We start from the raw sequence: 23,202 nt of genomic DNA, 5'->3' as shown, positions 1-23,202 counted from the left end.
TCTCTTGGGTGTTTCTGTCTCCTCCCCATCAAAAAATATTCCTACCTGCTCTAGAGACTCACATGGTCATTGTGAGGAAAGCAATATGCAAGGAAGTGATAGGCAGAGCACTTGCTACAATGTTGTTCTATTACAACATAGCAGTATTATACGTGCTTTCCAAACATCTGGGGAGCTTCGCCCAAGGAAGCAATTCCGGGAGCGCCTGCGTGGCTCAGTTAATTGAGCATCTGATGCTTGATTTCAGCTCAGGTCATGATCAAGCCCCACATCGGGCTCTGTGCTGAGAATAGAGCCTGCTAGGGATTTTCTGTCTCCCTCCCTCTGCTCTTCTCCCCCGCGTGTGCTTTCTCTCTGTGTCTCAATCTCCCTTAAAAAAAAAAAAAAAAAAAAAAGAAGAAGAAGAAGAAGAAGAAAGGAAGAAAGAAGCAACTCTGGAACTACATTTTTGTCTTTGTTTCTCCCGAAGGGCATGATGTGTTCCAAACCCAAAGAGTATACATAATATATTGCCTTTTAATTCAACCACCTTGCAGTTCATGTTTTGCTTCATATTTAAGTGTTTGGTGATCAAGCCACATTTTCCACTAAAAGCTCATGCTTGTGGGAATGGTTAAAAGTTAAAATATCTGTTTGAGGTCTATGAATCATTTTGATGTTAATGTTCTGTAAGTATTATTTCATAAAACCCTGCCCACAACCCAGGAATAAATGAAATTGACCTACTGGTTTGTTTGGTTGTTTTGGGCAGAGGTGGGACAGTGATAGATTGCACATTTCAGTTACCAGATTTCTAATAGTTCTCTAAATGTGTTCCTGAGAAAATGACTAAGTGTGAGTAATACTACAATAAATTTCGTGTAAGTTATATAAAGTTTTTTTTTAATGTTTATTTATTTTTGGGAGAGAAGCAGAGCATGAGCAGGGGAGGGACAGAGAGAGATGGAGACACAGAATCTGAAGCAGGCTCCAGGTTCCAAGCTGTCAGCGCAGAGCCCAACGCAGGGCTCGAACTCACAGACCGCGAGATCATGACCTGAACCAAAGTCGGATGCTTAACCGACTTAGCTGCTCAGGTGCCCCTGAAAAGAAAAAGCTCAGTGTCTCTCCATTTGTTTTAAGGACTTGCTAACATGGTAACATTACCATAAACATGGCATTTTATTATTAGACAAAGTATTTACTGGTTTCTGCAATTATCAAGAAATAGAAAGAGCCCTAAAGTCAATACAGATGAAACCCCTATACCTCAGCTCTTGTATTTCTACAGGGAAATTCTGGCTCCTAGGGTCTGATTATAGCTGCACATCTGTGTTCCAATCTAACATTTTAATTATTTTTAAATTTTTTAATGTCTATTTACTTTTGAGAGTGAGAGAGCAAGTGAGCGAGGGAGGGGCAGAGAGAGGAGACAGAGAATCTGAAGTAGGGCTCCAACCCACAAACATGTGAGATCATGACCTGGGCCAAAGTTGGATGTTCAAACGACTAAGCCATACAGGTGCCCCAATCCAGCATTTTTAGGAATAAAACTTATGTTTTGATCTTTGTGTGTCTGACTCTTGTGTCTTCTTTGATGAGTTAGGAGTTGATCCCAAAGTGGGAATATCTTGAAGAGAGGAACTGAGGGAAGCATCATCCTATTCAGGGAGCAATGAAAAGATCATTGAAGGGTTTCAAGTAGAGTGACATGTTCAGATTTACATATTGTGTGAAGAATAGAGTATAGGAAGGAAGTATGGTAAAAGGGAGATGAGTTATGGGTGGATGGCTGTGGTCTACTTAAGAGATGACGTGGTCTGAACTAGGGCAGTACCAGTGGATGGAGACATGGAGAAACTCCAAGTGCTTTATTGGAGTAAAGATATCCTTTATGAGCAAAATGAAGATCACCTCACATCTGGTATATATACATTACTTACAATGGTACATTTTGTTGTCTCTTTAATTCACCTTTATTTCAAGGACTTAACTCTATTTCCCTGGAAGAGAGTCATGATAGAACATGCCTCACAAACATGTGCCAAGTTACAGTGATGAACAAAAGGTAAAGACTAATATAACAAAACAATCCGACTGATGATATATTTTCACCTTGGGTGTGACACCTTGACCATATCCTCAAAGTTGCCGCATCAGAATAATCTTGAACATGCTTATTGGACCATTTAATTACTTCTTTGTAGTCAAGTGATACCTATATGGTTCCGGGATTTGACGTCCTGGAGAACTATGTGTCTCATTTCAATTGAACACTTCTTTTGTGTCTTAAGGATCCAACCATGTAAAACCCTTTTATGGGATCAGTTTCCTTCCATTCAAGCGTACCCATTTGTGAGAATAATTATTCATAGTTGGATTGTTGCTAGAGGACCACTGAATGATCTCACATACCAGCACCCTCTAGGTGAGGAGTAGATAATAAAAAATATGTACTTCCTGGTTGATTGATGGTTATAGATTAGCAAGTTGGCCTCTCTGCAAGAGTCAAGATTACCCTTGGCTCTAGGCCAGTGGCTAATGGCATTGGGCAAAGATACTCTACTCACATTAACTCACACATTTTGGAGAGAGAAGTTTCCAAAGTACAATTACAAGAACCGCATTCGTCTGGCTTTAGTTGAAAGGGTTTTTATTTCTTTTTCTTTTCCTTTTTTTTTTTTAGAATTTGTAGAACATACTTATTTGCATGAAATGATTTTGTGAATGCAGAATAGATTGTCCTTATCTCAGGTTTGTTTTATAGTTCAGTGGCTTTTAGTATTTTCACATAGTTGTATAATCATCACCACTATCTAGTTTCAGAACATATTTGAGACCTCAAAAAAACCTTCCATATCCATTGGTAGTCCCCATTTCTCACTTCCCCGAGCTCCTGGAAACCACTCATTTACTAATGCTATGAATTTACCTGTTCTGGACATTTCAGACAAATGGAATCATTCAATATGTGGCCTTTTCTGGTTGGCTTCTTCCATTGAACATGTTTCAAGTCTCATCTATATTATGGCATGTATCATAACTTTGTTCCATTGTTTATTTGGCCAAATAAATATTGTAGTAGATATACTACAGTTTGTTATCCATTCATCACTTGATGGACATTTGGGTTGTTTCTACATTTTAGCTCTTAAGAATAATGCTGCTATGAACATTTGTGTGCAAGTTTTCATGTACACATATATTACAAACTTTGTTGGGTATACATCTAGGAGTAGATCGCTAGATCATTTGGTAAATCTACGTTTAACTTATGAGGAATTGCCAAACTGTTTTTCATAGCTGCTGTGCCATTTTTCATACCCACAAGTGGTGTGTGAGCGTTCCAATATCTCCACATCTTCACCAACACTTGTTATTGTCTTTTATTTTTAGTTTTTTATTTTTGTTATTTTTTAGAGAGAGAGTGTGTAAGTGTGGGGGAAGGTCAAGAGAGGGAGAGGAAGGTCAGGCAGGCTCCATGCTTAGCATGGAGGCCAACACAGGGCTTGATCCCATGACTCTGGGATCATGACCTGAGTCAAAATCAAGAGTCAGATGCTCAGCTGACTGAGCCACCTAGGCGTAGCATTGTCTGTCTTTAATATAGCAATTTTAATGTGTGTAAAGTAGTATCTCATAGTAGTTTGATTTGTATTTCTCTAATGTTTAATGATGTTGAATGTATATTCATATGTTTTTCAGCCATTTGTATATATTCTTTGGAGAAATGCTTTGCCGATTTTTTTAATGAGCTGTCTTTTTACTGTTGAGTTGTAAGAATTCTTTACGTATTCTAAGATCAAGTCCCTTCACATATATATGATTTACAAATATATTTCTCCCACTCTGTAGGTTGTCTTTTTACTTTCTTGGGCGTCCTTTGAAACACAAATTTTTATAATTTTCAAGAAATCCAATTTATCTCATTTTTTTTGGTTGCTTTTTCTTTGGTATCCTATCTAAGAAATCATTGCTTAATCCAAGGTCACAGAAATTTATACTTATGTTTCTTTCTAATAGTTTAATAATTTTAGCTCTTACGCTTAGATCTTTGTTCCATTTTGAGTTTTTTATAAATGGTATAAGGTATGGATCCATCCTTATCCTTTTTGCACGTGGATTAATATTCATCTGTCCCGGCACTGTTTATTGAAGAAACCATCCTTTCTTCTTGAATGGTCTTATACTCATGAACAGAACATAAATATATGGGTTTATTTCTGGACTCTCAAACCTATTTTGATCTATATGAGTATCCTCATGCCAGTACCACACTGTTTTGAATATTGTAACTTTGTAGTAAGTCACGAAATTAGAAAGTGTAAGTTCTCTAACTTGGTTCTTTTTAAGATTGCTTTGGCCATTCTGTGTCCCTCTCAGCTTGTCCATCTCAGCAAAAACAAAAACAAACAAAAAAAACCACCTGGGATTTTGACAGGGATTATATTGAATCCATAGATCAATTGGGGAGGCATTAACACCTTGATAATATTGTCTTCCAATCCATAAACATGGGCTGTCTTTCCATTTACTTAACTCTTTAATTCCTTTTAATGCGGTTTTGCGATTTTCACCACACAAGTCTTATACTTCTTTTATTACATTTATATACAAGTAATTCTTTCTTTTGGAATTTTGTAGATTGAGACACATCCTGCATCCTTGCTAATCTTGCTTTTCTAATAGTTTTTAGGATCTTTAGGATTTTCTATATACAGGATCATGTCATCTACAAAGAGAATTTTGCTTCATCCTTTCCAATCCAGATGCCTTTTATTTCTTTTTCTTACCTAATTGCTCTGATGAGGAACCTGCAGTATAATGTTAGAATCGATGTGCATTCTAACACTGATATGACCACAAACTCTTTGAACCTTGATTTTCCTTTCTGTACAGTGGGAAGAATAGCATCTATTTCCAAGGGGGAGTATTGAGAAGAATGATACAACACAGCCAGCTCTAGGCTTGGCACTTAATGATTGTTCCACATGTGTGTTCCTTTTCCTTCAATTATCTTCTCTGCTATGGAATTTTGAGCTCCCAATTATGGGATCACTTACCGTGTTCTCAAATCAACTCTCTTGCTAGACAATCTTCAAGCTCAGCCCCCACCCCACCCCAAGGACTGGTAGTATGTATGTATTTAATTTCAGTATAGTTGACACACAATGTTATATTAGTTTCAGGTGTACAGCATATCAATTCCACGACTCTATAAATTATGCTGTGCTCACCATAAATGTAGCTACCATCTGTCACCATGCAATGCCATTACAACATTATTGATTCTATTCCCTATGTGTACCTTTTATCCTTGTGACTTATTCATTCCATAATTGGAAACCTGTATCTCCCATTGCCTTTTGCCCATTTTGGCTACCCCTGCCCCACACACATTCCTTTCTGGCAACTGAAGTATTCTTCTCTGTATGTATAGTTCTGATCCTGAGTTTTGTTTGTTTATTCATTTGTTGTGTGTTTTAGATTCCACACAGAGAAATGAAATCATATGGTATGTTCAACAGTCTCTGTCTGACTTACTACACGTAGCATAATACCCTCTAGGTCCATCTGTGTTATTGCAAATGGCAAGATCTCATCCTTTATTATGGCTGAGTATACATTTTTTTAAATTAATTCGTCTATCCGTGGACACGTGGGCTACTTCCATATCTTGGTTATTAGAAATAATACTGCAATAAGCATAGAAATGCATACAGCTTTTCAAACTAGTGTTTCCGTGTTCTTTGGGTAAATACCTACTAGTGGAATTATTGAATCATATGGTATTTTTATTATTAAAATTTTGAGGAACCTCCATATTGTTTTCCATTTGAAATGCAGATTCCTGGGATCTGCCTCAAAACATTGTTATCCCATGTGTGTGTCTGGGTGTGGTCCAGTGCCATCAAGTACCTCCAGCTGTGCTGAATGACACAGTCAAGGGCCACACTTAGGAAAATCTATGATCTGAGAAAAAGCTTGCTTTAGAAACCCTAGAGCTGCATTTTCTTCAAATTCAGACCTATTCAGCAAACCTAGTTTTCCAGTCCCCCGTGGAACCTCAGGCTGAGCTGACCCAGAAACCTGATGCAAGTCCATCACCCACGCTACTTGCTTCTGTTCTTCTTGATGACATGAAAGTATCATTTTTGCTTGTTCCGCACCCATTTCCCCTTTCTCTGCTAACCCTCTGGATTGCCTCCCTTCCAGTTACAATGGTTCCAGCAAGGCGGTTGCCTGCCCACCCCCCCGTGACATCTTTAGGTTTCTGGAGTTCTTGGTAATATGAGTTACTAATTCTCTTTTGAGCTTGAGTTGGAATTTCTCCTTACAGCTGGGGGTTTCTAAGACAAGAACCAACCCCTCAAATGGAGGCCTTTACATCGCCCTGTCTCTCCTCTGCTTACTGCTACTTCTCTGCCCAAACAAACCTTCACTGGGCTGTCCCAAACAATTCCCCTGCATCTCACTTGCCTCCGAGGATGTCACCTCCTTGCCACGACGGGACACAAGTTTCCCATGTCCTTCCAGGCAGGAGACTTGCTCTTTAGGGCCAGGTCTAGCTCATTTTTTCCCCCACGCTTTGGGACAAAAATTCTTCTCCTTTGAGAGGCATATTATAGAGCTCGCCGTTCATTACTGATTCCTGATCACTTAATTCACTTAGGACTCTGACACCTGTTTTAGAGTCTCGCTTCCACCTCTGCCATCATTCCAGAGGGATTTCACCATTCCACTTAGTGGCCTGTAATCACAGCTCATATAGCATTTACTGTGTACCAGGCATACTTCTAAGCAGCTTATATATATATTTTAGCTCACTCAGCCCTTATAACAGCATGAAGTGTTATTATCCCCATTTTATAGATGAGGAAACTGAGGCATAGAAAAGCTATTTAGGCTCCTCTAGAGTTATCTGGCTCCTAAGTGGCAGAGTGGGAATGTGAACAAGAAGTCTAATTGCAGAGTCTGGGCTCTTAACATACATGCTGGCCTCCAAGTTCCCTGTTCTCTAAAATTGTAGCAACCCCCGTATCCATTCTATATTGGTCCTGTGAAGGGAAGGGCAGTCAGTACCTCCACCAACTGAGTCACTGTGTATCTGGAAGGTCCTTGGAGAAGAGATGTCAGCTGAGGGTGGTTTGGATGGTCATAGAAGATCTGTACCTCCTCTCTCTACAACATATGATTTACTGTCACCTCCCATGGAAATGTACCAACTAATAGAAAGGCCCCAAAACAGGAATTTAACTTGGGCTGAAGACACAGCAACAGAAAAGCAGTTATATAGTGTGTCCTGGTCCCCCATAAAACCTCTTTTCTGCCCCCAAAGTCCTTATTCTCTGTGGAAAAGTTTCTGCAATCAGGCCACTCCTCAAACGTGTATCTTGTCTTATAGACTTACTCATGGTCATGGGCTCCTCAACCCTGCAGAAGCTTTGCACAATGGATTCAAAACCTCTGCTTTTCTTCCTTCCTCTGTTTGCAAGAGCAGGGAGAAGGAAGGCAGGGGACCGTTTCACCATCCCGGGCAATCACACCTACGTGTAGCTCCATCCAGAGCTGTCCCACCCGGAAAATTCCTGCGCAGACCCCCACCGGACATCATCCCACCTCCAGGCTTCACAATGCCTACCAACACACCGTTCACAAACTCCACTGCTACCAGACCCAGCCTGCAAATGTGTCCCTGGATCAGCACAAACGGTTCCAGGTTCTACCACGGGGAGAAAAAAACTCACACAAATGTATTAAGATCGCCAAGATCAGCATGCCCCCCTCCATCACACCAAGCAAGCCTAATTAGTACTCAAAACGGCTTTAATTATAACTATTATATTGAGTGCTTACTACGTGCCAAGCAGTGCCCTAATCACTTTCCAAGCACTTTATTTATTTCTCAAAACACCACCACTCTGAGTTAGAGACTATTCATGGTTCCCATTTTACAAAGTAACACTGGGGCTCCGGTTAGTCGGGCCAGCGCGTGGTCACACCTGCATCTCTAAGCCGCCAAGTACACCGCCCGCAGCTGTGTCCCTCTAGCCGCCAAGTCCGCCGCCTGCAGCTGTCGGCTCGTCAAGAGCCCAGCCCATTCCCAGCAGTCCCTACCACCCCAAACTGCAGTGTCACGCTGGAGTAGCGCTTTCACGGGTGAAAGTAAAAGAACGGGAGGAAAGGAAGAGAAGAGAACCATCGCGATACGCTCCAGAAAGGAGGGCGCAGAGATACTTCCTGGCCAGCGTTACTCAGCACTTTGTGGGGCTTGCGGGGATGGGGGAGCGGGAGCATAGCCGGCCTTTTCGAGGAATCCAGCTCTGCCTAAGCCGCCCCCTCGCAAGCGCAGGGTCGTTCGGTTAAGGCTGGCTGACCCCTTCCCAGGTGGCTCTGGGGATGGCCGTCCGCGTCCCCGCCTCCTCCCACGGCGCACAGTGTACGCGTACCGTAAGCCGCTTGGCGGCCCCCGCAGATCCCCACTCCCAGCTGGGGTGCGGCCGGGCGGGTGGGGCCACATGCTCGGGGCACAGGGCGCTCCCTGGAGCCCCGCCCAGCGCCCGCGGCGACCCCGCCCCCGGGGCGGCCCCGCCCCCAGCGGGCGTCTCGGCGGTTCCGGGAGGCGGGGCCTGGCCTGGGCGCCTAGGCGGGCGCGGGAGGCCGGAGCGGGCGCGCCCCCGCAACACGCACGCCGCGCGCGCCCGCCCGCCCGGCCGCCCCGCCCCCAGTTGCTTGCTATAAAGGGAAGGCGGGCTGAGTGCTCTGTGAGCTCTGTCCGACGTTAAGGATCCACTTTCATCGGTCCGTACGCTCCCTTCTCAGACCCCAGCCGCCAAAATGGTGAAGCAGATCGAGAACAAGGTACGCACTAATTGGGGAAGGCTAGGACGCGACGCGCAGCCTCCGTAGCCAAGGAGGGCGAGGGCGGGAGGTGGGCAGGCGCCCCTCCGCAGCCCGGGGGAAGGGGACGCGACGGCCGGCCTGGGACTGCGGGAAGCCCGGGCCTGGGCGCGCCCGAGGCGGCCGAGCATGTCCCGGAGGAAGGGAAGAGAGGGGCGAGGGCGCTCCCCGCTGCGTGTGTCCAGTGCGCCAGGCGTTCCCCCACGGCGCCTCCTGCACCCCCGTGCTCGGAAAGCCCCTGTTGGCTGAGGGTGTGAAGTCTGCCCTTGGCCCGGGTCCGTCTCTGGATACGGGCCGGGGAGGAGATGGAGGGCGCCTTGAAAGAGGCGCGGGGTTGCCGGCCGCCACTCCCCTCCCCGGTGGGCGGCGTGATCACCCACGTTGGGCGGCGTGAGCTCCCCTGGGAGCGTATCCGGGCGGAAGACCCCGGACGCCTCCCTCGCTGCCCGGCGCCGGATTTGGCGAGTGCTGTCTCCACGCCACGGGGCGGCTCCGGGCTGAGCACCCCCTGGCTTGTACGAGTGTGGTCTGTAGGCCCGAAGGGCCCAGGTGGCCGCAAGGAAGTGAGGCCGGGGCCGCGCCCTCGGGACTCCTCCTCTTGCGGCGCTGGGCGTGTTTCCGGCAGCTCTGGCTTTGGAATGACTCAGTCCCCAAGACTGGGCCCAGGGGCCTCCTCTGCCCTCCCCATCCGTGATTCACCCACGGTCGGGGGGTTTCGCAGCAGCCAGGAGTGCCCCCGAGGCGGGCGCGCCGGGTGGTGGTTCTGCCCTATTAGGAATGTCCAAGACAGCGTTCCGTCACCGAGAGTTCATTGCGAGCCCAAGGGAAACTGAGCCTGACCTAGCGTCTGCTTGGTGTACCCTAGCCACTCAAGAAGGGTTTGTTAAATGCAGTCAGAAAAGTGAGTGGGGGAACATTGATGTTGCTCCAGCAGTGGAAAACCCCTCGAAAGCGTTTACCCTACGGTACCTCCCATCCCAAGCCCTCGCACGCCTCAATGTGTGGACCTGAGAGATGCTGGCGCGGCTTCGAAAATGGAAGTTTTACTTTAATGGTCCCTTTTTGTTAACTTTTATAAACAGGAAACGTATATGATCATTGTAGAAAATTTGGCAAGAGAGAGCGCTTCTGTTTCCTAGAAACAACGGCAAAGTAGTGGAGATTATTTTATGTATTCGGTTTTCTGAGCCGCTTCCCACCCCCCGCCCCAGTTTAGCCTGAGCCCTTTTCAGGTAGTTAGAAGCTTTTGTAATCATTTGTGTATCGGAACACATTGCTGGACATTTAGGCAGTTTTCAGCGCCTCGGTGAATATTTATGTTGTTAACCCTTTGTAACAGTTCAGGCTGTTTCCTCAGGTTAGGGTCTCCAGTGCAATGGTTGGGTCAAGGGATGTGAACCTTTTATTTAAGGTTTGTAAATGCCCAAACAACATAGGACTGTGCTCTTTCACCTCACCCCCATCAACAGTGAGATTTTCCCCCTAACTTTGACCGAATCATTAATTAGTAAGAAACATGGTCTTCTTTGATTTAGTGACGCTGAACTTTTCCCCTTATATATGTTGATTGACTAATTACAGTTTGTCATCTGCTTGTCCTTAATTTTTTCCTAATGGCATCCCTCGTTTTATTGTATGAGCTTTTAGATTAAAATTAGCAACCCTCTCATTTGTTGGAAAGGTCATTGAGATTTGTTCCCCCTACTTTTATTTAGAACCTACTGAGTGACAAATATCAGTCCGCATGGGGGTGTTCTCCAGGGTCTGGTCATGTCATCAGTATAATCTAAGAGGTGAGAACCCACTAAAAGAGTAGGACTTTGAGTGGCTTATAGTAGTCTCAATACATACACTGCAATCAAATCGATTGATTCCTGGAACACATTTTTCAGTCTTTCCCAGTTTTAGCTGTCATAGTTATGATACCCTCTCCCCCTCATCAATGGCACGCGTGTACAAGGGTGTCCGGAGATTGGTTACACAAAAAAGGACGATAGCCTGAGGCCTAAAGACCCTGATAATCAGTCGATCTTCAAAATTATGACCCAGAGACATCAATCAAAAATTAAGCTAATTTGAATGTTACCTGTGAATATTGAATACACCTTAGATTTTCATCCTGATGTACCAGACAGAGTTGGTGCCATTGGTTATTCAAGACTGTTCTTTCTAAAGTGTAATAGTTTAGAGCCACTAGGATCTATTTTAGATACAAGTGGGATAATGGACTGTAGAGGTGTGATGAGAAAGAAATGGACCCAGTTGTGTGTTGTTTTTTAAGAATAGCATCTGCCATTTATTGAACTCCTACCTTCTATACATACATAAGCATTCATGCTTGTTTAATTGCCTTCGGAAGGGGTATGTTTAGGAAAAGAAATCCTAGACTCTGCTCTTATCTACCCCAAATGTTTTCAGTTTATGTTGGTGACGGGGACCTTTATTAATCATCATTGTTATTTTCTGGAAGTTAGACATTGTGGTTTGCTTTTTAGTGAGATAATCTTGAATCATTTTCCAATTGGGGTCTCTTTTAGACAAACTTAAGTATAGAGGAAGGAATTTGTTTTGAAGTCTACGCATGCCTGGCTCTGTCACTCTTCAGTTAAGCCAAAAGTCACTGTTGCCTGCCTCTTTTCAGAATTTTAGGTAGTTTTGCTAGAATTTGATGCAGAATTGTTTGGGAAACCTTTGAGAGCGTTTGAATAATATTTTGTGTTGAAAGTAATCTTGCCAAGTATTTACTGGGAGCCAACCATGTTCACAAAACAGTGCATTCATCTGGTTGGACGTTATCATTCCGTAACTTTTTTCCTTTCTAACCTGGTTCTTGCAATAGAACAGTTAGTTTGACCTTTAAAAAAATCATGTTATAGAAGCTTTGAATTCAGTTCATCTGGAAACATGGTGATGGTTTGGAAAAATGATTTCTGTAATTCTAACTTGTCCTCGCTCCCCACCCCCTCACACACACATGAATATCTCCCCACCCCCTAAAAGTGTGGTGGGAGTTTGTACCTGAAAAACTGAAAAGGTTACAGAAGTCATGACATGGGAATGCCACTTGTGAATTACCCCCCCCAAAAAACAGGAGGTGGAAATTAGAAATCTAGAGAAGTAACTGTACTGCAGAGGAATTCACTTTAGATTTTTTGTTTTTTAGTGGTGTTTACTTTAGTGGCTCAGATCTGATAGGATTCTTAGCTTTCAAGGGAGGGGAATGTTTCTCGTTAAACCAATGGGAGCAGCATTTTTCCCCTGAAGAAAACCTAGACTTCAGATACAGATATTTATGTTTTGATTTCTCTTTGTTGCCCCAGTTTTGGTAAGCGTTGACTAAATTGTGGTTAAAAAGGAGCCCCTTGTTAATGCAAAGGTTAGGTTCCTAGGGTTACAGTATCAAAACCGTCAGTAAATTATTCAGGGAGATTGGTGGTAAGGAATTTCTTGATCATGTCTCACTGGTGGAATTTTATTTGACATTTCTAATGCAGAATAACATTTAAGGAAAATTCTTGCATGAGGAACTAAAACTTTTTTATTTGGTCACCAGTAAGAGCAGAGTTTTGAGATAAAGGGCAGACATCAACAATAAACAATATGATCTCATCTCTGGAAAGTCGGCTAAGGGGTGTATAAGGAAACATGCTTAATGTCAACAGTGACTAAGTGTAAGGGTTTGGAAGAGGTTTATTTTCCTTGATATTTTTTTCCTTGATTTTTTTAAGAAGCTTTTGACATATTCCACTATAGACCATTTTAATCAGTAAAGTAAGTTTTTATTTTTTTTGAGAGAGAGCGCACAAGTGGGGAAGGGGCAGGGACAGAGAATTCCAAGCAGGCTCTTCGCTGAAAGCACAGAGCCTAACACGGGGCAGGAACTCATGAACTGTGAGATCATGACCTGAGCTGAGATCCAAGAGTCAGATGCTTAACTGACTGAAGCACCCAGGTGCCCCGATAAAGTATTAGCTTTTAATATTGCAAAATTCTGTGCCTTTGTGACTTATTCAATTGAAATGACCCTCTTTATCAATTGATAAGCATTTAGTGAATGCTTGCTTCCCATTTACCTAGATTTGATGTGGAAACCTAATATAAGTGTTTTAATGTGCTCAGTTGAATATAGATACAACGATATACTTCATACTTGTTTCATCTTATCAACTCTAGAATTTTTTTTTCCAGTTCATTCAGTTCATTTTAGCTTATTAAATTTTTAAAAACAGTACCTTTAAATTGTTCTTTGTACCACGTTCTATCAAGTTTGATCGGGACTTTGGGAAATAAAGGAAGCTGTTTAACCTATGCGGGTTTTTTTCTTCTTAGTATGCTTTTCAGGAAGCCTTGAACAGTGCAGGGGAAAAACTTGTAGTAGTCGACTTCTCTGCCACGTGGTGTGGACCTTGCAAGATGATCAAGCCCTTCTTTCATGTGAGTATGAAATCAGTTCTGCTTTAGAAGAAATTCTGTTTGAGGTGGGTGTCCCTGAAGGTAGAAAAGGACAGGCTGTTGTCGTCGTTGGATGTTTGGTGTAGAAGCAATAGTGTAACAACTTCAGTAATTGCTTTTGACACATGTGTAGCCCAGTGAAGACAACTGTCAGAGCTGTCTTAAATGGTTTTGCTTTTCTTCCACTTGAAACGCAGGCCCAGTTTGAAATTCAGGCCTCAGGGGTTGATGTGTCAAATTCTTTTCTACTAGGAGGAATTTGACTGAGAGAAACTGTATGTCCTTGGTGCTTCCCTGGTCAGAGTTTTAAGATCTTTACTGAGTAGTTTCTACTTTTATCAGTGTTTCTATTTAAGAAGCTTGAGTATAGTGACTGCCATTACCCAGTTCTGACTCTTTCTGGATTTTTTATTTTAAATTTTCCAGTCCCTCTCTGAGAAGTATTCCAACGTGGTGTTCCTTGAAGTAGACGTGGATGACTGTCAGGTACGTGACTGGAAATTGGGACTACTATTGAGCTTTTCACCTTGGCCTTTTTCTTGGAACTGCAAGGGATTGTTTTCATGTGTCAAATAATACCAAAACCACAGCCCTAGCCAAAAAAAAAGTCATCGTGCCAATTACGAGCTTAATCCTAGCTCTCTGGCGCTGTGTACATCATCATAAAATAAGCCTAAAAACAGATGGTTGAGGCTTCTGTACCTTACCAGTCACCTCTTTAAAAGTTTATACATTCGATATAACACTCCCAGATGCTCAGTAAATTGAAATTAAATTTGATTATAACTAAATCCGTAGACTTGAGCACTGAGAGAACACTTTAAGATTCTTTATGAACTAGTGACATGAGAGAGTGTAGTCACCATCATCTTGCTTGATTTTAATCAGCTAGAAAACCCAGATGTTTTAAAGAACCAACTTGATAGCAGAGTGTAATTTAGGGGAAATTTTGAAGGTTCATTTAAGTTTACAAATACTTGTTGAGCCCTCTGTGTGCCCAGTGCTGTTGCAGGTGATGCCTTACTGCTCCCCATCCCCGTCTTACAGACGATCAACACAGAGACGTGATCTGTGGAGTTCCACTTAGTGGCAGTCAGGATTTAAGATGAACTGACCTTCCAGGCCTTGCTTTTAACCAGCGCACTCCAGAGGAGGCCCAGGTGTAGGGTGGGCGCAGATCTAGTTCCTGGCACAAGACTCGCCTTTTATACAGCCCACTGGACTGGGAGTGTGCCTGTTCATGGTCAGGAACAGCACCTGGGAGCTCTTCACAGATATGTGGACGTTTTTCCCTCCGCCCCACTGGGGCAGGAGGGTGTAGGGAGAGATGTGGCAAGAAGGGTGCTCACGTGGGTTCCAGGCTTTCTGCTGCAGGCCAGCCTCTCTTCTCCCTTGAGCTGTGGTTCTTCTCTATGACCAGATCTCACAGCTACCCCATCAGCCTCCAATTTTCATTGACCGTACCTGGAAGGTTTAATAAAGGTACTGAAAGGTTTATAAAAGCAAGTACGGGGCAGTACTTTCCAAACCTGTAAGCACCTCTCATCACCAAATTCCTTTTCTAAGCACACTTTCTGATTCCACACTCCCACCTTTACTGGTGGGAGTATCTAGCTACCTGGCACATCCTTTCCTTTCCTACCTAACAAACTCCTAGTCATAAGCACCACCTCTTCTCCAAGAACCTTTCTCCACTTACCCCCTTTCATGCCGGGCCTAAGTTAGTTCCCTTTCCTCCCTGTCTCCACGATGTCCTTTGCCCTTCTCTTCCCCTTGAATTTATGGTAGTGGCATGCGGAGGATCCCATACCCAGACGGCCTGCTTTATTTTCCAGCTTTTGGCCCTCTGTAAAATGGCAGCGCTTATCCAGCATTATAAAGTAATTGTCAGGATTACGCGACATAATTCCTGGAACAGCTCCTGACACACGCCCAGTGAATCTTAGCTCGTAGTGTATTCTTTTTGTCTGTCCTTTACCATTAGTGCCTAGAAGTTTCTTGGGACAAGAGACCCTGTCTTACTTACTTGGCTATGGTAAGCTTAGTAGGTGTAAAATGAACTTACTAAATGACAAAGTTATTCTGATGTGTTGCAGAGTTTTAAGAACATGAATAGAGAGCATGTATTTGTGGGAAAAACCCTCTAGCTCCCGATCTAAACCTAATCTACAGACTTACATTTTTTAATATGGTCAATGTAGGCATGTGAAAATGGCACGTGGAAGGGACTAGAGAAATTTCTGACTGGTACTGTGACTCTCTCAATAGCGAGTGAATCTCCCGAGTTTTTATGTGAGAGTGATCCCATGCTAGGTGCCCGGCCTGCGTTAGGTCACATGAGCCTCCTGATCGCTCTGATGACCGTTTCTGTTGGTGCCAGCACAGGACAGGGTATGGGGTGCGGCACAAGAGGAGGGGTAGGGCAGTTGATCAGAGCCTGCAAGGGTCGACTCTTGCACCTTGCTGGACTGAGGACCGGTGCTCTCCCCGCCTGAATCCAAAACCTTGGGGAAGGAGATGTGCCACTCAGTCAAGGACTTTGTGCGACTCTGGTGAGCATAGGCACCCTGGACGTTTCTTGACCTTAGAGTGACCCTTTGCATCCACATTCTAAAGATGGAGCAACCTACAGTGTCTTCCTTTGAATACTTCTGTGGCCCTGTTACCTTTACCATCTAACTGTAACCAGCCTTATCGAGCTGTAAGAACCCTTTGGTCACATACATATAACAGTTGCCATCCACTCTACTCACCTTGCCATTCTGAATTACCTTCCTTGCCAGTTCTGTCAAAAAGCAGTTCATTAAACAAAAGCCAGTTTTTCTTCAGGGAATTTCTGAGTCACAGGAGTGGATCTTCCAGATGCTTTGCTGCTCTAGGTAAAAACATCCCCTCGTTTTGATTGTAAAATCGAGACAAGGGGTAAAAATCACGTCAGTCACACTTCTCAGTATTAGATTCTGTCATTAGTGGGTGGGATTTTTAATGACTGAACTAGTTTAAATTTGGGGGCAGAGAATTCCTGCTGCTGAATTTCAGACGTAGCAAACTTTGTAGTATTTATGGCGTAAGCAACATACAGTTTTAATAGACGACTGTAACCACTTGGGCAGGAAGAAGTTATCGTTTCGGGGTGACAGATTCAGAGACAATCAGGAGGCATGGACACGCAATATACACACAGAGAAAATCACTTTGTAGTCATACAAAGGGAGGAGTCCTAGTCCTTTTGAAAATGGTAGACGCTACTGCCCGCTCTGTACAGGGTTTTAAGTTAAAACAAGAAACAAAGTAATTTAGACCTGATAGTTGTTATGTTTCCATTTTATTAGAACAGCCAGGAATGACGTATAGAAATGACAAAGGCAGGTTTGAAGTTACTTTGGCTGTATGGAATGCTAAGCTAAAAACCAGTGAAACTAAGTTTAATAAGACAAAAGGTCGTCTTATTGTACTTACTGATAAAAATGAGTACAAATCTGAGACTGGGCAAAACCAGAGGGATGGGGAACAGTTTGGGGTAGGGGGAGGGCTTGGGTATCAAGGAGCTGCTGAGGGAATTTTAGGTGAGCAAGGGAGTAGGGCTGTGTCTTGGTGTTACCTGACTAGGCATTTGTCAGAACTCCCAGAACTTAAACACCCTGCAAGAACTGAATTTTATGTAATTTTTTTTTAATTTCAGATTATTTACAAAAAAAAAAAAAAAAACAGGAGTAAGGGGTGTTGGGGGGGACTAGTTAAGTGAGGAAAGTGATAAACTTAGGATCAAGAATGTTTAAGGCTTTAAAGATAACTAAATTTTTAAGTATGAATACCTTGAAGTCACTATAGGAAGAGGCAAATTAGTCCATAGAAGAAGTAGAAAGAAAAATATTAATTTTAGAGAGTACAGATCAAATGCTAGTTATGAACTTAAAACTTGACTGAAGTCCATAAAAGACCTTAATGGATGGGTGTACTATGATCCTGAATAGTGACTCAGTATTATTAAAATGGAGCACTCCCAACTTTGTCTGATTCAATCTCAGTGTAACATTCTGAAATAATACAGTCTTTGAAAAACAAACACTAATTGGGAGAGAAGTTGTGGGGAATGAGAAAGGAAAAGCCCCATAAAAAATCCAGTGTCTTGGCTGCCCCTTATTAAAACAGTGTAGTCTTGTAACCAGAGTTAGGTAGGTAGACCCGTGGAACAAAATTGAAAGTCCAAAAAAAAAGTAGGATCAGGTCTATTTATACATGTATTAATCATTAACAGTTTGGAGTTAAGATATTGCATTTCTACCTCATTTAAATTTTTTTTAATGTTTGTTTATTTTTGAGAGAGTGCACACAAGTTGAGAAGGGGCAGAGAGGGAGGGAGACCTAGAATCCGAGGCAAGTTCCAGGCTCTGAGTTGTTAGCACAGACCCCAGCTCAGGGCTCGAACCCATGTACCAGGAGATCATGACTTGAGCCAAAGCCGGATGCTCAACTGACTGAGCCACCCAAGGGTGCCCCTCACCTAGAAGACATTTAAACAACAATCCTAGAAAATACTGAACATACTTCCAGAAATGGAGCTGTTAAGCACATTGACTGCCCTGGCTTTCATCATCTCAAGAACAGAACTGTTTTTAGTCTTCTGCCACTGAGGAAATGGGCCTGGAAGAATTCAGTCACAGACCTGAAGTCTAGTTAATGCTAAGGCTAATAAAGCTCCTGCTTTTAATGAATGGTGTAGAGATGGGCTGATGGATTTGATCACATGAAACCAGATTAGGTGGCAAAAATCATGATAAATACTGAGTGGTGGTTCAGCTGGTTAAGTGTCCAACTCTTAATCTCAACTCCGGTCTTGATCTCAGGGTCCTGAGTTCAGGCCCCACACTGAGCTCTGAGCTGGGCTTGAAGCCTATTTACAAGCACGTTCTTTGTCTTAGCAATTCTACTTGCAGCGGCAGTGACTGAACCAGGATGTGGAGATATGTGTATAGGAAGATGCAAGTGTTTACATTAAGCAAAACCTCAGAGCCTTTTACTTATTGACCATGGAGTAGTTCCAGTGATGATACCTCCATAGAGTGACTATTAGACCATACAAACCGATTGTGTTACTTTTTCAGGGGGAAAGTCCATTGTATGTACATTACACGGAGTATATAGTATGTTACCATGCACACAGCATAGGTTTTATAAAGAAAAGCATAGAGGTGCACTAGTAAGAGGCCTGTGGCAACTGGTACAGATTAGGAGTGGTTTCCCTCTTCCAATTTTTCTGCATTGAATGCGGATTATACTTTTATACAGTGAAAATGATCTTCCTAAACCCATCAATTTCACCTTAAGGCTTTTGCCCTAAGATGTGTATGAGAATTTATTCATAAGGATGTTCAGAAATTGGAAATAATATAAAGCCTCACTTTTGGAAATTAAGGTGACTTAGGATTCCATACCATAAGCAAAACCAAATCACTTTCACACCCAATGAAAGAAAATTCTAAATGCTTTAACTGAAAATTTACCATGTAAAGATCTTACAGTTTTAAGATGAACAAGTTTTTTTTTTTTTATTTTTTTATTTTTTTTTTTATTTTGAGAGAAGGAGAATTCCAAGAAGGCTTGATTTCACAAACCAGAAGATAGTGACCTGAGCCCAAATCGAGAGTCAGATGCTTAACCGACTAAGCCCCACAGGTGCCCCAGGATTTTTTAAATGCTGTCACAAAGCATTGGCACCAGTTCTGAGTGTTCATCTTTTTTTCCAGTTTGGGGACTTTTTTTTAATATTAATTACTGAGAGAGAGTCCCAAGCAGGCTCTGCACTGTCAGCACAGAGCCCAACTCAGGGCTTGATTTCACCAACTGTGAGATTATAACTTGAGCCCAAAGTCAACAATGACATCTTAACCTACTGAGCCACCCAGGTGCCCCAGGATTTATTATAAATTAAGCAGTTGTACCAACGCAGGAATGCTCGTCTCTGGCTAGTTGAGGCCTAAGGCATCCAGAAGCTTGAGAACCTCAATTAGACTATCACATCCATTGAAGGAGGGGAGTCCCTGTATTTTCTGCTGATAAAGCTTTCTCAGCACAAAGTTATGATGACTGGCCAGGTCCTGTTTCACCTGCGTTTGTGTGCGATGCAGTTCTCTCCCCCTGTGCGTTTTTAATTGGGAGTGGGGGCCAGAGGGGGGTACCTGGGTGGCTCAGTAGGTTGAGTGTCCAAGTTGAGCATCCAACTTTGGCTCAGGCCATGATTTTGTGGTTCCTGAGTTCAAGCCCCACATCAGGCTCACTGTTATCAGTGAATAGCCTGCTTTGGATCCCCTGTCCCCACCGCCCCCCCAAACTTGCGCTCTCTCAAAAAGTAAATAAACCATTAACAAAGAAAAAAATGGGGAAGAGCATGACTTATCCTTTCCAGGCTGCTGCCCTTCTACCATGAATATAAAACATACACCCTTCTACTTCGAGGCTTGCCAACTGCCTGGATGAAAGGTAGTGTACAGCCAGTGGCGTCCATGTGCATAAGAGAGGGGAACCCAGTGTTCCCAAATACTCCAGTGTAAGAGGGATCTGCTAGTGGATAGCCAGTGCAAAGATTTGTTCTTAAGCTCTTGCATGAGCCAATCAATGTATCTGGAACAGATTCAGCCCTGTAGATGACCAGTTTTCAGTCTTTTACCTAAGTCAGCACCGCCCGACCCCCCCCCCCCCCCCCCCCCCCCCCCCCCCCCCCCCCCCCCCCGGCTTCTCACTTACCGTCTGATTTCTTGACTACTCGTTCAGAACCTTGACATGTGCAGTTCGTAGTCTTCCTGTCAGCTCTTCACCACATTTTCAGTCTTGGATGCTCTTGCTGCAAGGGAATTATTGGAATTTTATTTGGTGGTCTTATCCCATGTTCTTAGCAATTGCCCTAGGCATTCAGATCCTGTTAGCCATTTTCATTCCAGTCATTACTGTCCTTGTGCCTCTGGGGCAGCCAGCATTTAGAGGTAGAGTCAAGGTTATCTAGAAGGAACTCCAACAAGATTGCCCACTACCCTTCCTGCCCAGGCTACCAATAATGCAGTTTTATAAAGCTGTAAAACCACACTTTTCTTTGCATTCTCAGAGGAAGAGGTCAAATGAAGCTGGCATGCTGCCATTACGAGTGGCTCAGAGAGACCATTTTTATAGTCCTGTGCCTTCCCAAATCCTGTGTTAGAAGTCCCTCTGAGGCCTGCCTTTCCTCTGGAAGCTGTCTGGTTTCTGAGATCTGGTTCTCAGCATTCAGCCGCCTTGGTTGCTGTCCTTCACTGCTTTTTGCTCCTTAGCTGCTGTGTGGTTCCACATTTCTTTCCCAAGCCTCTCGAGGACCATGCTGACATTTTCAATCCCTAATGGATCTTTTCACCTGAACTCTTGTCCAAACCAAGCCGTTTCCTGAGGCATTGCCCTCCAAACCTGTGTGAAAAAGGTATGGGGGGGAGGGGAGGTTATAGGTTCTCATTTAGTGCTCCTGTAACAATTAAGGAATGCTTGATACTCCGGGGACCTCTGTTTCTTGATATGCAGCCAAGTTTGAGAACCTACAAGTCAATGTTTAATTGAAAGCAGAAAAAAACCCAGTATGGAACTTTGCCTTTGGGTTATAGGTCTTTGTTCTTGAACAATTCTGGGGCAAGTGATTTGTGGTTCCTCTTGCTAATACTGGGATTTAGTCTATGACCTTCTTGTATGGACTCTACTCCCATCATAAAGAATGGGAAAACTAGGAGCAAAAAAGACAAGTGCGAATTCTGGGGAATATTTAAGATTATAATCCTGAGTATATGTACAGCAGAATTTGTGACTGCTTCTTTATACTTGAAATAGCCAGGATAGCACTGGATTATCACTGGGTCACTGTATATATCTGAGGCTAGTAGCATTCTGCTTATTGGTAGCCTTTAAAGAGGGGAGTACCTGTTAATTTTCATTGAGACTGTAACCAATTTGGGTTTTGTGCTGCCACTGCATACATTCTGTTGTTTCTCATGTTAAATGAGGTGTATAATGGGGGAAAAGTCTGGGATTACTTCTGTCAAAGCTTAGTACTTAGTCTTGTTTTTATCCTCTTCCCCCCACACAGGACGTTGCTTCAGAATGTGAAGTCAAGTGCATGCCAACCTTCCAGTTTTTTAAAAAGGGACAGAAGGTAGGTACATCTGACCTTAAACCCAGCCAGGCAATAGGAAGACATGGTATAAATTAAGACACTGAAGGGACTTACTCTTTCACATTGGGAGACCAGTCCCCATTTTCTACTTTTAAGAATACTTAAATAGGTTATTCTTCAGTAATTTAAGTACACACTGGGACATCTATTTGAAAATTGATTTTTTGTTAGAAGATCCACCATGATTCATGCTTCATTTTTATAAAGTACATTTATCTTTGAGAGAGATTTGGGTAAGAAATTGTACATCAGTCTTTAGTCTTTTAAAGTAAGGTTGTACTTCTGCTTCCTCTGCACCCTCCCCCCTCCCCCCACCTTTCCCCATTCTCTGATAGCTTAGTCACAAAACAAGGTTATGATGCCTCTAACCACAATTCAATATTCTCTTAACAGGTGGGTGAATTTTCTGGAGCTAATAAGGAAAAACTTGAAGCTACCATCAATGAGTTAATCTAATTATGTTTTCTGAAAACACAGCCAGCCATTGGCTGTTGAAAACTTGTAAGTTTTTTTATTTACAAAAAGGAAAGATCAAGTATGAAGACTATATACCCAACTGCCATCTGATTATAAGTGACAATAAAATATTAATTCTACCCTTTTTAAAACTGGTGTCTTTGACTAGCTTTCAAATAGGTGAAATGTGGCTAGTAGATGACATTTAATGTTATATATTTTTGGTAACTTTTTAGTGACCCTATAGGCCACTGATTTTTTTTTTAAGGGACAGCAGAGGAGGCACCTGAAGTTTATGTATTTTTGGGAGAAAGTGAGCACAGGAGCAGAAAGAGAGGGAGACAGAATCCTAAGCAGGCTCTGCACTGTCAGCACAGAGCCTGATGTGGGGTTCAAACCCACAGACTGTGAGCTCATTACCTGAACCAAAATCAAGAGTTGAACACTTAACTGAGCCACCCAGGGGCCCCTGGGCCATTGATTAAGATTAAAAGCCTTGTTGGGGGGCACCTGGGTGGCTTAGTCGGTTAAGCGTCCGACTTTGGCTTAGGTCATGCTCTCGCGGTTTGTGGGTTCTAGACCCGCGTTGGGCTCTGTGCTGGCTGACGGCTCAGAGCCTGGAGCCTGTTTCGGAGTCTGACTCCCTCTCTCTCTGACCCTCCCCTGCTCACGCTGTCTCTCTCTCTCCCAGAAATAAATAAAACATTTAAAAAAAATGTAAAAGCCTTGTTGGCAATGCAGGATTAGAGTAGTATGTTAAAATTGGTTTTTGACTCCTATGAACATAGAAAATCATATTCTCTTTTCTATCAGGCAGATCCCCTCTACTGTCTAAATAATCCTCGTGACCAAAATTGAGGCCCATCCTTTTTTATTTATTTTTTTTTTTTTTAAATTTTTTTTTTAATGTTTTATTTATTTCTAGGAGAGAGAGAGAGAGACAGCATGAACAGGGGAGGGTCAGAGAGAGAGGGAGTCACAGACTGAAACAGGCTCCAGGCTCTGAGCTGGCAGTCAGCACAGAGCCCGACGCGGGGCTCGAACCCACGAACCGTGAGATCATGACCCAAGTGAAAGTCGGACGCTTAACCGACTAAGCCACCCAGGCGCCCCGAGGCCCATCCTTGAAGGAATTTTCTCTGGTTTTGAGATTCCTGTCTCAAAGGTTACAGTGAGCTGCTGTTTTGCTAGTGGTAATGGAGTCCTCTTCTGTCAGTTAGCAGAACTTC

At 43.2% G+C, this 23,202-nt stretch overlaps 1 protein-coding gene across 1 annotated transcript; it reads left to right on the top strand.

Annotated features, from left to right (window-relative positions):
* The first annotated feature begins 8,675 nt into the window (after nt 1-8,675).
* TXN (thioredoxin) lies at nt 8,676-22,125 on the top strand. The gene is made up of 5 exons (XM_039239609.1): nt 8,676-8,841; nt 13,210-13,314; nt 13,759-13,818; nt 21,431-21,496; nt 21,911-22,125. The coding sequence occupies exons 1-5, from the start codon at nt 8,818-8,820 to the stop codon at nt 21,971-21,973; spliced, it is 318 nt and encodes a 105-aa protein (XP_039095540.1). The 5' UTR covers nt 8,676-8,817; the 3' UTR covers nt 21,974-22,125.
* The last annotated feature ends 1,077 nt before the right edge of the window (nt 22,126-23,202 follow it).

Source organism: Hyaena hyaena, unplaced genomic scaffold, assembly GCF_003009895.1.
Source record: "Hyaena hyaena isolate Hyena2069 unplaced genomic scaffold, ASM300989v1 scaffold_6, whole genome shotgun sequence".
NCBI classification, from domain to species: Eukaryota; Metazoa; Chordata; class Mammalia; order Carnivora; family Hyaenidae; genus Hyaena; species Hyaena hyaena.
Note: the sequence above shows the minus strand (reverse complement) of the source record. Positions and strands in the feature narration are given on the sequence as shown.